General features: G+C 39.7%; 1 protein-coding gene across 9 annotated transcripts in view; it reads right to left on the minus strand.

The window, feature by feature from the left end:
- PIKFYVE (phosphoinositide kinase, FYVE-type zinc finger containing) overlaps positions 1-12,708 on the minus strand; it is a 79,418-nt gene that overhangs the window by 18,890 nt on the left and 47,820 nt on the right. For all 9 annotated transcript variants that reach the window (XM_077771098.1, XM_077771090.1, XM_077771076.1 and 6 more), the window contains 8 exons: positions 12,341-12,412; positions 11,247-11,418; positions 9,082-9,260; positions 6,854-6,967; positions 6,371-6,479; positions 6,107-6,261; positions 4,651-4,741; positions 899-959 (listed from right to left, as the gene is read on the minus strand). In XM_077771098.1, the coding sequence (XP_077627224.1) occupies positions 899-959; positions 4,651-4,741; positions 6,107-6,261; positions 6,371-6,479; positions 6,854-6,967; positions 9,082-9,260; positions 11,247-11,418; positions 12,341-12,412 (953 nt within the window). The remainder of the gene's footprint in view (positions 1-898; positions 960-4,650; positions 4,742-6,106; positions 6,262-6,370; positions 6,480-6,853; positions 6,968-9,081; positions 9,261-11,246; positions 11,419-12,340; positions 12,413-12,708) is intronic.

Here is a 12,708-nt window from a genome sequence, read left to right on the forward strand (position 1 = left end):
CTAAAGATTATTTAGACTATTTTAACACACATTTTAGAAATTGATACAGGGGCGCCTGGGTAGCTCAGGCATGATCCCGTGGGTCTGTGGGTTCGAGCCCCACATTGGGCTCTGTGCTGACAATGCAGAGCCTGTTTGGGATTCTCTCTCCCTTTCTCTGCCCATCCCCTGTTCAAGCTGTCTTAAAATAAACTTTAAATAAATTTTTTAAAATAGAAATAGATATAAATATCCAAACAGGTTATAGGACTTGACCACAGTCAGCTTAGCAATAGCACTGTGACTGGCCACCCAAGTCTGATTCCCAATATTCTTTTCTACTAGACCATAACTGGCTACCTAAATACCAGCTCATTCAATTTAATAGGGAATAAAATCAGGACACCATTAGGAAAAAAATCACGTGCTCATTCTCAGGGGGGAAGTTTACTTAATCATAATAGAAAAATGTCAAGAATTATGTGAGCCCGTGTTCCACAAAAACAGTCTAAGTAAATGTCCCTACAAATTTTCCAGGATGGCACCAAGCTATTCAATGAAATACTGTGAAAGACAGCTTAGGTCTAGAAAAAGATTTTAGTGACATGAGCACATATATTACACTTTCTAGTATTTCTGCAATGAAACCTGCTGACTTGGGAACAAGCAAAACAAAATTCAATTTCCTTCTTTTCTTTGCCCTTCCCCTAATAGACTGTGTTATTTCTACATCCTAGTTGATCTTCTTGCAATATAATATACTTCAGGATAAACTGACAGTGATACAATACAGGAAGGGTAAAAAATGTCTGTAACAACTGCATCAGAAAATCTTCTCAAAATTAGCCATGGAAACAACTTCTAGACTAAGAAATCTCTTTAAATCCAATGGCAAGTGATCACAGCCTCCAGGACCCACCTTTTTCTCCATTTTGAAGTCCTGGAGAAATAGTTCGTGGAGCTGCATCCATTGCACTTATCTGCAGAGAAGTAAACACGTTGTTCTTAAGGAAACATTAAAATCACATTTTTAAAATTTTCTAACCTGAAGCCTCTTTTTTGGTTAATTTTTTTTTTAAGTTTCTTTCTTTATTTCGAGAGAGAAATAGCACAGAGGAGGGGGCAGAGAGAGAGGGGAAGAGAATGCTAAGCATGTTCCATGCCATCAGCACAGAGCCCGACTCAGGGCTCAAACCCACGAGCCCTGAGATTGTCACCTGAGCCAAAACCAAGAGTCGGATCCTTACTTACAAGAGTCAGATGCTTAACCAACTGGGTCACCCAGGTACCCCTTACCTTATTAAGCCTCTTAAGAATTAAGACACACACACACACACACGCACACAAAGAATTAAGACGCTCAGCTTTTGTTTATGTGAGTTATAGCTTTTGATTTTTACCTTACTAGAAATTAAAAGTGGGACACCTGGGTGACTCAGTTGATTAAGCATCTAACTCTTGACTTCAGCTTTCAGCTCAGGTCATAATCTCACAGTTCGTGAGTTCAAGCCCCACAAAAGGCTCTGTGCTGACAGTGAAATCTACATTGAATTCTCTCTCTCCCTCTCTCTCTACCCCTCTCTCTCAAAATAAATAAATCTTTTTTAAAAAATGAAAACTGAGAGTTTTAGAATATACATTAATTCATTTTAAAAATAATTAACCCCCACATGTCAATGTAGACATGTTTTTAATTTAAAAATATAAAATAAAAGCAAAAGTGGCGTTGTTTTACACTTTCACAAACACTTCATGTCTAGCAGACAGCTAGGTATATCTCTGTCTTCTGCACTTAATCTATTGAGCTATGTTACTATGACTGGACAATATAAAGAAAATCTAGAGGCGTCTGGGTGGGTCAGTCGGTTAAGTGTCCGACTTTGGCTCAGGTCACGATCTCACGGTTCGTGGGTTCGAGCCCTGCGTTGGGCTCTGTGCTGACAGCTCGGAGCCTGGAGCCTGTTTCGGATTCTGTGTCTCCCTCTCTCTTTGACCCTCCCCTGCTCTCTCTCTCTCAGAAATAAATAAAACATTTTAAAAAAAAAAAGAAAATCTAGCCTCACACAGATATGTAATTGAAAAAGAGAAATCTTGCAGAGCCCTTGAAAGGAACTTACACCCCCAGGGGCCCTTTAGCTACACTTTGAGAACAGTGCTCTAAACAGTGGCTCACTTAATAGCATTAAAGAATCTAAGAACTACTTATGATTACCCATTAAACTTGGTAATCTTTTATTTTCCACTGGACTTATTCAAGTCCCATTATCCATAGGTAAGATATATTTAGAATCACTATAAACCCTGTGTACAATTTGATTACAAAGCCATTTCTTAGATGTCTATTTAGAACATTCTTAGATTTGCTCACCATTCCAGAGAGACCCCCGGCCACCCTATATAAAATAACCCACCACCATCCACTCCCTTAGCAATAACCCACCACCATCCACTCCCTTAGCAATACTCTCCTTCTCCCTTATTTTTTCCCAGGTTTTAAAAAAGCTTATTATCGTCAGGCAGAGAAGGACAAATATCCTATGTTTGCATGTATAGGAGGATTAGGAGGAACTTAACTGAGGAACAAGGGGGAGAAGAAGGGGGGAAATGGTGGGGGAAAGGGAGAGAGGCAAGCCATGAGAGACTCTTGAATGCTGAGAAACAAACTGAGGACTGATGGATGTGGGGGGGAAGAGGGAGATGGGCATGGAGGAGGGCACTTGTGGGGATGAGCACTGGGTGTTATATGGAAACCAATTTGACAATAAACTATTTGTAAAAAAAAAAATAATAAAAAAAATAATAAAACATAGTCACTTGCCAAAAAAAAAAAAAAAGGCTTATTATCCACTGGTTTATTGTCAGTCTCCTCCACATTAGACAAATGAATGTTCCACAAAGATAGTGACTATGACCTTTGTTTACGACTATGCCTTGAACCTAGAATAGTACCTAAAGTACTCAAAAACTAGTTATCAAATGAAAATACAGGCAGTGCTATAGATTTTCAAATCAACTTTCAAGTCTTCAAAAAGATGATCATTTGGGGGCATCTGGGTGGCTCAGTGGGTTGAGTGTCCGATTTCGGCTCAGGTCATGATCTCACGGTTCATGGTTTCAAGCCCCATGTCGGGCTCTGTGCTGACAGCTCAGAACCTGGAGCCTGCTTCGGATTCCGTGTCTCCCTCTCTCTCCCTGACCCTTCCCTGCTCACAATGTCTCTCTCAGAAATAAAACATTAAAAAAAAAAATTTTTTTAAAAGATGATCATCTGCTAAATAATTTTGTATTTTTAATTCTGCACGTATTATAATTAAAAGTCTTACACCACTAGCTTTGCAGTTTCTTCTATGGGCAAATGGGAAGGCCATTAATAGTCTGTGTTAGCCATTACCAGCCCTAGATTACCTGGCAAGTACCAATGTACAAATCACCTTCGGTAACCCTTACTCTTACTTAACTTTAGGAAAAGTGATTCCTACAGTTATGAGACAAAAAGGGAGAATTCACTTATATATGTCTAAACAATAAAGATCTAAGGCACTTGAATTTATCATTCCATGAAAAATTCTCTATAGACATTACATACTTGTACAAAAAAAATCCTTTCAAACCCCTCTGACATTAATAATTTATCTGAAAGTATTGTTAGTATGATAAGCAGAACTCTAAGACGGCCCCCAAGAATCCTGCTCCCCTGGTATACACAGGCCCCATCCCCAGCTATTCAGTCAAACACTAATCTAAATACTGCTGTGAAGGGATTCTGCAGATGTATGCAAGGTCCCAAATCCATTAACCTTAAAATGAGGAGAGATTATCCAAGCAGTGATCTGATCACACAAGTCCTTTAAATCTGTGTCTAGAGGTCAGTGAAGAGGAGCTAAGAAATCTGAAGCATGAGAAGGATTCGATCCACTACTGTAAGCCCTGAAGATGAAAGGGGGCTCACGGCAAGGAATGCAGACAGCCTCTAGGAGTTGAGAATGGGCTCTGGTCAACTGCCAGCAACAAAAGTGGGACCTCAGTCCTAAAACCACTAGGAACTAAACTCTACCAACAGCCTGATGATCCTGGAAGATGACCCTGGCCTCAGGTAAGATAACGGCCTGGCCCAAATCTTGTCTGGAGCTATGGGAGACTGAGCAGAGATCCCACACCGTGCCAGACTCCTGAGCCCTGTAAAGATGAACTTGTGCTTTAGGCCACAAAGTCTGTGGTCATTTGTTATGGAATAAGAGAAAACTAATAGACTTAGAAAAGCCAATTAAATCAATGTGCAGAAGTAACCCTCAAGGAAAACTTCTCACTTAAGCAGAGATAAAAAACACACAAAACTACACAGTAAAATAAAGTAGGGCTCCCTTATCCACTCTGAACACCCAAACTTCTCCCTTAGAGACCTGCTGTAACCATGATGCTCTCCCCAGTGATGCCCACAGACAGCAGCTTCTGATGAATGTTTGAAATGAACGAATGGGAACAATTTTATTTTGAGCAAGATAAAAAACTAACACAGGGCATGTCTCTCTAAAACCTCACAACTGCAAAATGGAAAACAATTTAGTATTACTAAATCTACGTATCAAATTACTACGTAGCAGTAACTGTGTCTTAACTGAAATGAACTATAGTATTTATATCAATGAAAGACGAAAGACTATATTTCATTACCTTACTCTCTTCCCCCTGTCTCAGTCTTCCAGGGCTTGGAGGAACTGAAGGTCGCTTTCTACCCTTTTCTTGCTGGAAAAGGTCCTGCAATCTATAATTAAAGGGGTTGGGGAGAAGAGAATAGTTTGTTTCTAGTATCCTGAATAACATTTACAAATTTTCTCTTTATTCATTGTGATATCACAACAATTAGATTTCCTGTTTTGATCGCAAAAGATATTAAAATTATATACAACTGAGTTATATATAACTTATTTTATTTCCAGTCAACTAATCAAGGGCTGTTAGTTATAAAAGAACCTAGAACTATAGTTATAAAAGAACAGCAAGTTATTATAAGAGACAGTATCATGTAACCCAAACACACTAGCTTGAGTGACCAACAGACCTGAGCTTAAAACCAGCTCTGATAATTAGTAACTACACAACTTGGGTAAATGCCATGGTTTGTTAGAGATACTGCTTCCTCCTACACTGTAGCCTTCGTAAGACCAAATAAAAGACTAAATGTCCACCTAGTGCCTTACTTATTGCTTAGCATAACGCAAGTGCTCAATAAAGAAATGCTATAATAATCTAACCCTACTTCTAAATAAGCATTAAAGGAAAATATTTCCCCAAATAAACATTTAAATAAAGGTCTAAATTATAACATACTTGAGGGAAGCCTGAGTGGCTCAGTCTTAGGTTAAGTGTCTGACTTCGGTTCAGGTCATGATCTCACAGTCTGTGGGTTTGAGCCCCGCATCAGGCTCTGTGCTGACAGCTCAGAGCCCGGAGCCTGCTTCAGATTCTGTATCTCCCCCTCTCTCTGCCCCTCCCCTCTTTGTGCTATCTCTCTCAAAAATAAATAAATAAACAAACAAACATACATTAAGAAAATATAACACACTTGAAAGTCCTGGCCTAAAAACCGATAATCACTCCACAGAACACTAATTCAGTTATATCACAGGCAATAAGCACATACACTCTTCAGGATTTGAAACCGCACTGAAAGCTGTTCTCATCTTTGTTTTTTTTTTAATTTTTACAAAAGATCTAAAGATTAGCATACATATTTAAAATTTTTTTTAACATTTATTCATTTTTGAGAGACAGAGAGAGACAGAGCATGAGCAGAGGAGGGGCAGAGAGAAAGACAGAATCCAAAGCAGGCTCCAGGCTCCAAGCTGTCAGCACAGAACCTGACAAGAGCAGTTCTTGAACCCATGAACTGAGAGACCATAACCTGAGTCAAAGTCGGTCACTTAACCGGCTGAGTCACCTAGATGCCCCATGACTAGCATGTATATTTTAAATAGTGAAGGGGGGGTGGTGGCAGAAAAATTAAAACTTCTACAACGTGAGAGCAAAATGTAACATCCATTATTAATTAAGTCCTTTACATTAAAAACATGATGGCAGAGCGAATCTTGTCCAAACACTAAAGAAGCCCCAGGCACCTAAGCCACACCTGTTGTTCCAAGCTTGCAGCACTTCACAGAGACTCTGCTTCTTGGCAATGAGGGACTCGAAGACAGACTGCAGCTGTTGGGGGGCGTCTGCCGAGGAGGACATGAGCCTGGCTTGCATCTTCTCCACCCAGTTCTTGAACTCACCTTCCTCCATCTACACGACAGAAACAATTCAGGCAGATATGAGACACACCCTGCCTGCCAAAGAAACTTCTGATAAGTTAACAGTTAACTTTTGAATTTCTGTCAGAGACATTAATTACCTCTTTTTGTGCAAAGATATCTTCCATTTTTTCCTCTCTTGTTTTGCTAAATGTATCGGTTTTCAAAGATGCAAGTCTTTCATCAACAGCAAGATACACCTGTGAAACTCTAATAAAAACATGATTGTTAAACACTTTAGAAAAGTTGGAATTAAATTTTCAAAACTCTCATCAAAAGAAAAATAACACACACAAAATTTTAACTGTATTTTACCTAATTAAGAATCATACACAATTTTGTAAAACAAAAAAGACCTAAAGGGATATACATCAAAATTTTAACAGCTGTTATGTCTATGACAGTTTGATTTCTTTTTTGTACTTTTATGCGGTCTTAACTTTTTTTGTAACAGGCATTTGCAACATATATTTAGAAAAATATTTATTTTCAAAAAAAGCTACATGAACAAACCTGACATTTTAAAATATTTAAGATTTTTTAAAAATCTTTAAAAAAAGATGATCAAAAAAACTAAAACTCACTTTTGAAAGAAGTCCTTTAGATCCTGAAGCAGGGACACTTTTAATGGGGCTTGACGTTTAATGAATATCTTGGGGAGTGGAACACATACTTCAAGGAGCCGAATGGCAGAATAACTGAGAGAAAAAATACAAGTAATAGTAGAAAAGTAAAAAATACTGTAATATCTTGAGTAGAGGTAAGCATAAATCCCATGAGGCATAAAAAAAAGTTTCTGTAAAACAGCATTTTAAAAAAATTAAAATACTGAAGACAACTTCAACCATTAGAAGTACCCTCTCCAACTCTAAATGGGTTTTTGTCTTGTTTACTTCTTCACTGTACTGTGATGTTATCATTTATCGCCTGAGGCTACCTCATGTGCTTATAAGTAACAGTGACTGAGATAAACCTTATGAATGAGAGGGACCCCTTTCTACAATTAGCTTAGAAGCAAGTCAGTGTCCCAGCTCCTGCGGATTCCTCACAAGTCTTTACTCTTATGAGTCCCTCGTGAGCCTTTCCACCCAAGAGTTTATGTTGTCCAATAAATGCTATAACCTACCTACACAGTAGGTTCATGGTTAAAGCTCTTGCTCCCAAAGGAAATAAGCTCTAATTATAAGTATTCCCTGAAAGCCTGTATTGGGTCAGATGTTATTTTAGGTACTGAGGGCACAGCAATAAACAAGAGTCAAAATTACTGCCCTCATGATTCAGAAATAAGAAAACTCGGGAATAAGCAACATAAATACTTAAAATATACACTATATCAAACAGTAAGTGCTACAGAGAAAACTAAAGCAAGACAGGGAAACGGAGTGCTGGGGTGAGGAAGCAGGGCAGGTACAATGTGAACAAAGCCCCAGAAGCAAGGAAAAGCAGGCAGGTATCTGGGCAGTGGGCGTTCAGAGAGGGAAGGGCAATCACCAGGCTCCAGGCAGGATCCTCCCGGATACGACTGAGGCTGCAGTGAGGGGACAGGAGGAGGAGGTGAGAACAGAGGAGGTACCGAGCAGCCAGAGCATGAGCAGAGTAGGACTGGGCTCCGGCTTTCACTCTCACTGAAACAGACACCCAGTAAGGTCTACAGCAGAGAAGTGGCCTAAGCAGATATTCATTTAAGGAAATCACTCTGATTCTTGTTGAGATCGAACTGCAGGGGGCAAGGCCAGAGGGAAACTGGTTGAGGCCGCTGCAATAATCCAGTGAAAGGCAACAGAGGCTCAGTCCAGAGTGGGAGTGGTGGAGATGGTAAGTGTTCAGTTTCCGGATATATCTAGAAGGCAGAGCCTGAAGGGTTTCTCAGATCACTTAGTATCACAATGTACCCATTCTTTGAACTAGTGATTTTAGCTCTGTCTGGAATATCCAATTAACCTTACGCTAGTTAATGTCTTAGCAAAAATCCTGACAATACTTAAAGCAGTGGTTCTGCTAGGAATTTACCCAAGGGATACAGGAGTGCTGATGCATAGGAACACATGTACCCCAATGTTCATAGCAGCACTCTCAACAATAGCTAAAACATGGAAAGAGCCTAAGTGTCCATCAACAGATGAATGGATCAAGAAGATGTGGTTCATCTATACAATGGAATACTACATGGCAATGAGAAAGAATGAAATCTGGCCATTTGTAGCAATGTGGATGGAACTTGAGGGTGGTATGCTGAGCAAAGTCAGACAGAGAAGACAGATACCATATGCTTCCACTTATAGGAGGACTAGGAGAAACTTAACAGAGGACCATGGGGGAGAAGAAGGGGAAAAATAGTTGGGGAGAGGGAGGGAGGCAAACCATGAGAGACTCTTGAATACTGAGAACAAACTGAGGGCTAATGGGGGGGGAGAGGAGAAGGGAGGTGGTGGGCATGGAGGAGGGCACTTGTTGGGATGAGCACTGGGTATTATATGGAATCTAACTTGACAATAAACCATGAAAGAAAAAAAATACTTAAAGCAGTGGTTAAGATGAACATGTACAGCAGCAAATCTACTAGTTCATATCACGACTTCATCCCTTGCTAGCTCTCTAAGTGACCTGTAAGCTCAAAAGTGAGGGAAATAATAATACCTATTTCTTAAAATAAGGATTAAATAAAATGACCACACTGAAAGCTCTTAGCAGAGGATGACCCTCTGCACTGGCAAGGGTGGGGGTGGGGGACAACACATACCACAAAGTAACTCAAGCTAGTGACAGAAGCCTTCTAGGGACTAGGTGACTATGTATAAGGTCACTTTCTTACCTGAAAGATGCCACCATCTGATTATAGGAGAAATACTGGTGATAATCATGGTGGATGGAGTGACCACACGGCTCAGCATTGGCTCTGCGAGTGTACTGGTGCCCATAAAACCTAAGTTCAAGGTATTTTGCAAATGACATGGACCAGGACTCGTTGGAAAGAGCAACAACTGGCGTTACCTGAAATTCATATAAATCGCTTGTTATGTAAACACATACTGAGAATCTCTTTTTTAAAAAACAGTTTTTCTTTTCCAGTGCGTATCTAATATATTCTGACTGCAGAAAACTGGAAAAGAAATGTTTACAAGTGGGGAGAGTTAGGGGTACCTGGGGATGCTGTATCACTGATGACCCACCACTATCCATATGCTGCTATTTTTACTTCCCATGAATGAGTACATATATTTATGTACATGATACACATACAGATATACATAAATGAATCCACAGACAGTACCCAGCCAGCATACTTGTAAATAAAAAGTCTTTCCTATAATTAGTTTCAAAACCTTGTATTATTTTTACTTAATGCATCATAAATACTTTCCCACATAAAATGTCTTATACAACTTGATTTTAATGGCCATAGAATATCCATTATATGGACACTTTAAACCCATCTCTATTGAGGTACATAATAAGACATTACAAGATTTTCTTTACTCTGATGATGCTCCAACGAACTATCTTGTATGACAGTTCGTGTGTAATATATACTTACAAATATCCATAATTATTTCCCTGGAATAAATTAAGAAAAGTGGGAACTGGTAGGTCAAATGGCATGAATATTTATGTGGTCTTGGAGACTTTTTGCCACACTGTCTTGTAAAACTGGTGTACCGGCTTACACAATCTCCAACAGTGTCTGAGTGTACCAAGTTCCCCACATGTTTACCAACCTCAGGAATTATAAATCTCTGAAATGTGATTTCTTAAAAACAAAACAAAATAAAATTGCACTTCACTGGTTTTATTTACATTTCTCTGCTAACAAGTCAAATGTATGTGCATGCGTCTCCCGGCCATTTGTATGCAACTGGCCTTTTTTTATTATCATGCCTTACAGGAATTTAACATGAAGTATATTACTGTTTGGTCATTATCATAACTTTTGTGACACATGGAGATTTTTCATTTTTGTGTAACAAAACTGTTTACCTTTTCCTTTCTAACATAACCCCAAAGGCAGAAGTTTCTGTTTTAAAAGAAACTATACACAAGAAAGCATGTAAGATATAAAAATATAATTTATCATTTAATTCACTGTTCAATCCATACAAGTTCACATATCCCACAGCAAAGTATCACCAGCTGGATACTAACAGGAACCATACTGATTCCTTTAAGACAAGTATAAAAGCTAAGACAGATCATTGCAAGAAATGATTTCATGGTTACATGTTTGTTACTGTAGAAGGAACAGACTTTGATTTTGCCTTCCTCACTATGGAGGCTGACATAGGTCACACTATTATTTTATCTATAATTCTCATATGTGCCTTCCAAAAGCACACTCCAAAAATAAGCCAATGAGGTTAAACTTGGCATATGCTTGCTGCAAATAATTTGGATGAAAAGTAAATACTGAAAGCATAATTGTCACCCATTATTTCCTCCAGAGTTAAATAACAAAAGAAGAAATAGAACACATGGTCCTTTTCTCAAAAATGGTCCTTTTCACATGGCACATGAAAACTAGTAGAGATCAATTTAAACATGGTCTCAGCTGATCTCTTAAAATAGAAATATTGATACAGGCTTAAATAGACACAAACACCCTGGGGTACTGTAATTACTGTTACAAGCCTTTCTCCTCCCCCAGAGGACAGGAGTCATACCACGCCCTTACACAGTCCCTGGCACATAGAGGATGCTAAATAAGTGCTGAATTAATACGCATAATTGAGAACTATCAAAATATAATCTCCATAATTTTGCTGAACAAGGTATTTATATTTTATACTAATGACATAAATTCTAAAACGGAACCTTCAATAAACAAACATTAAATGGAATACCCAGCACTGGAAATTAAAATAAATAAGAGCCCGATGACAAATAACAAATCCAAAGTAGTATAGACCACCTCCTCCAAAAAAGTTATGCAAATAAAGCAATAAATAATGCTGTATGAAATTTATAGTAACAGGGCACGTTTACCTGTTTGCAGATTCTGCACCAGGAATAGGTAAGAATTGTATGTTGATATCCAGGTACTGGAGAGTCCAACTCCTTCAGGATTATCTGCACACAGCCTTGGCCATGGACAAAGCGCCGAATATGATGCACCATGGGGGTATCACAGAACATGCTAGGACACTGATAAGAAGGCCTTTGACAAAGAGAAAGTCCTCACATTAACCATGAAACCAAAGAGCAATGTAGAATGAACACTGGCTAATCAGGCCCTGTCTCCAGAAAGAGCAGTATCCCCTCTCGAGTCATGCTGCCCATGGATGATCTGCACAGGGACCACTCACACTGCCGGGTGGACCGTCTGCGCCGGGGACCACTCACACTGCCGGGTGGACCGTCTGCGCCGGGGACCACTCACACTGCCGGGTGGACCGTCTGCGCCGGGGACCACTCACACTGCCGGGTGGACCGTCTGCGCCGGGGACCACTCACACTGCTGGGTGGACCATCTGTACCAGGACCACTCACACTGCCGGGTGGACCGTCTGCACCGGGGACCACTCACACTGCCGGGTGGACCGTCTGTGCCAGGAACCACTCACATCGCTCAGAGCCTGCAGCTGAGCCTCCTGTCTTCAGCTACAGCTCAGTGACAGTTTCTAGGCATTGAGCACCTTGTATTTGCTCAGTATTTTTAAAACATCAACTCATTTTTTTGCCTAGTTAAGTCCATGACACCCCTAGAGCTTGTTCTTCCCTGCAAAGAGGACTGGTAAAACTCCTCTGCTCTTTATCATGTAAGTGGCAGGTGACAGCACTAAGACTTAAACCCAGGTCTCACTGTCCTCATGTTTCTCCTGCCTCTCATTTCAATCATTCTAAAGATAAACATCCTAAAATAAAGTCTTAGGAATGGCAGCGTAATCAGACAAAGACTGAGGAATGAACTGGTAAGATATCCTGGGGTTGGATGTGAAACAAATTACTTCTCTGTAAGGTATACTGATGTGTGGTATCACAGTGAAGGCCACACGATACTCCAACTCATGTTCACGTTTTGGACTGAAATCCGGGACATCTGAAAAGCATACATGAAACATTAGGAAATTTGTTCTTACCTGAAACAGTATCTCTCTAAAAAGATTCCTAATGTCAGATCATTCTTTCCATAAAATTCCATTGTTACAATCCTAGAAGAAGACAACATTTCTTTGGAACGTATCATAAGAATTGCCACACAGCAAAGATACTTCATGAGACTACAAACTGATTACTTGTTAGATGTGCCTAGAATGCAGTATTAGAGTAGGTAATATTCTGGTCTTCTAGAACAGGTTTGACCTCAGCTGATAAACTGGTTTGGACTAGCTCCTTATCCACCCCCAGTCCATTAGCATCTTATCAACCTGAATCAGGATGCAGAAACAATAATATTAAATGAGTAAAACGGACATGAGCCAGAAAGAGACGAAAGTCTCCACAAAGC

This window comes from Crocuta crocuta, unplaced genomic scaffold (genome assembly GCF_008692635.1).
Source record: "Crocuta crocuta isolate KB4526 unplaced genomic scaffold, BGI_CrCroc_1.0 scaffold160, whole genome shotgun sequence".
NCBI lineage: Eukaryota > Metazoa > Chordata > Mammalia > Carnivora > Hyaenidae > Crocuta > Crocuta crocuta.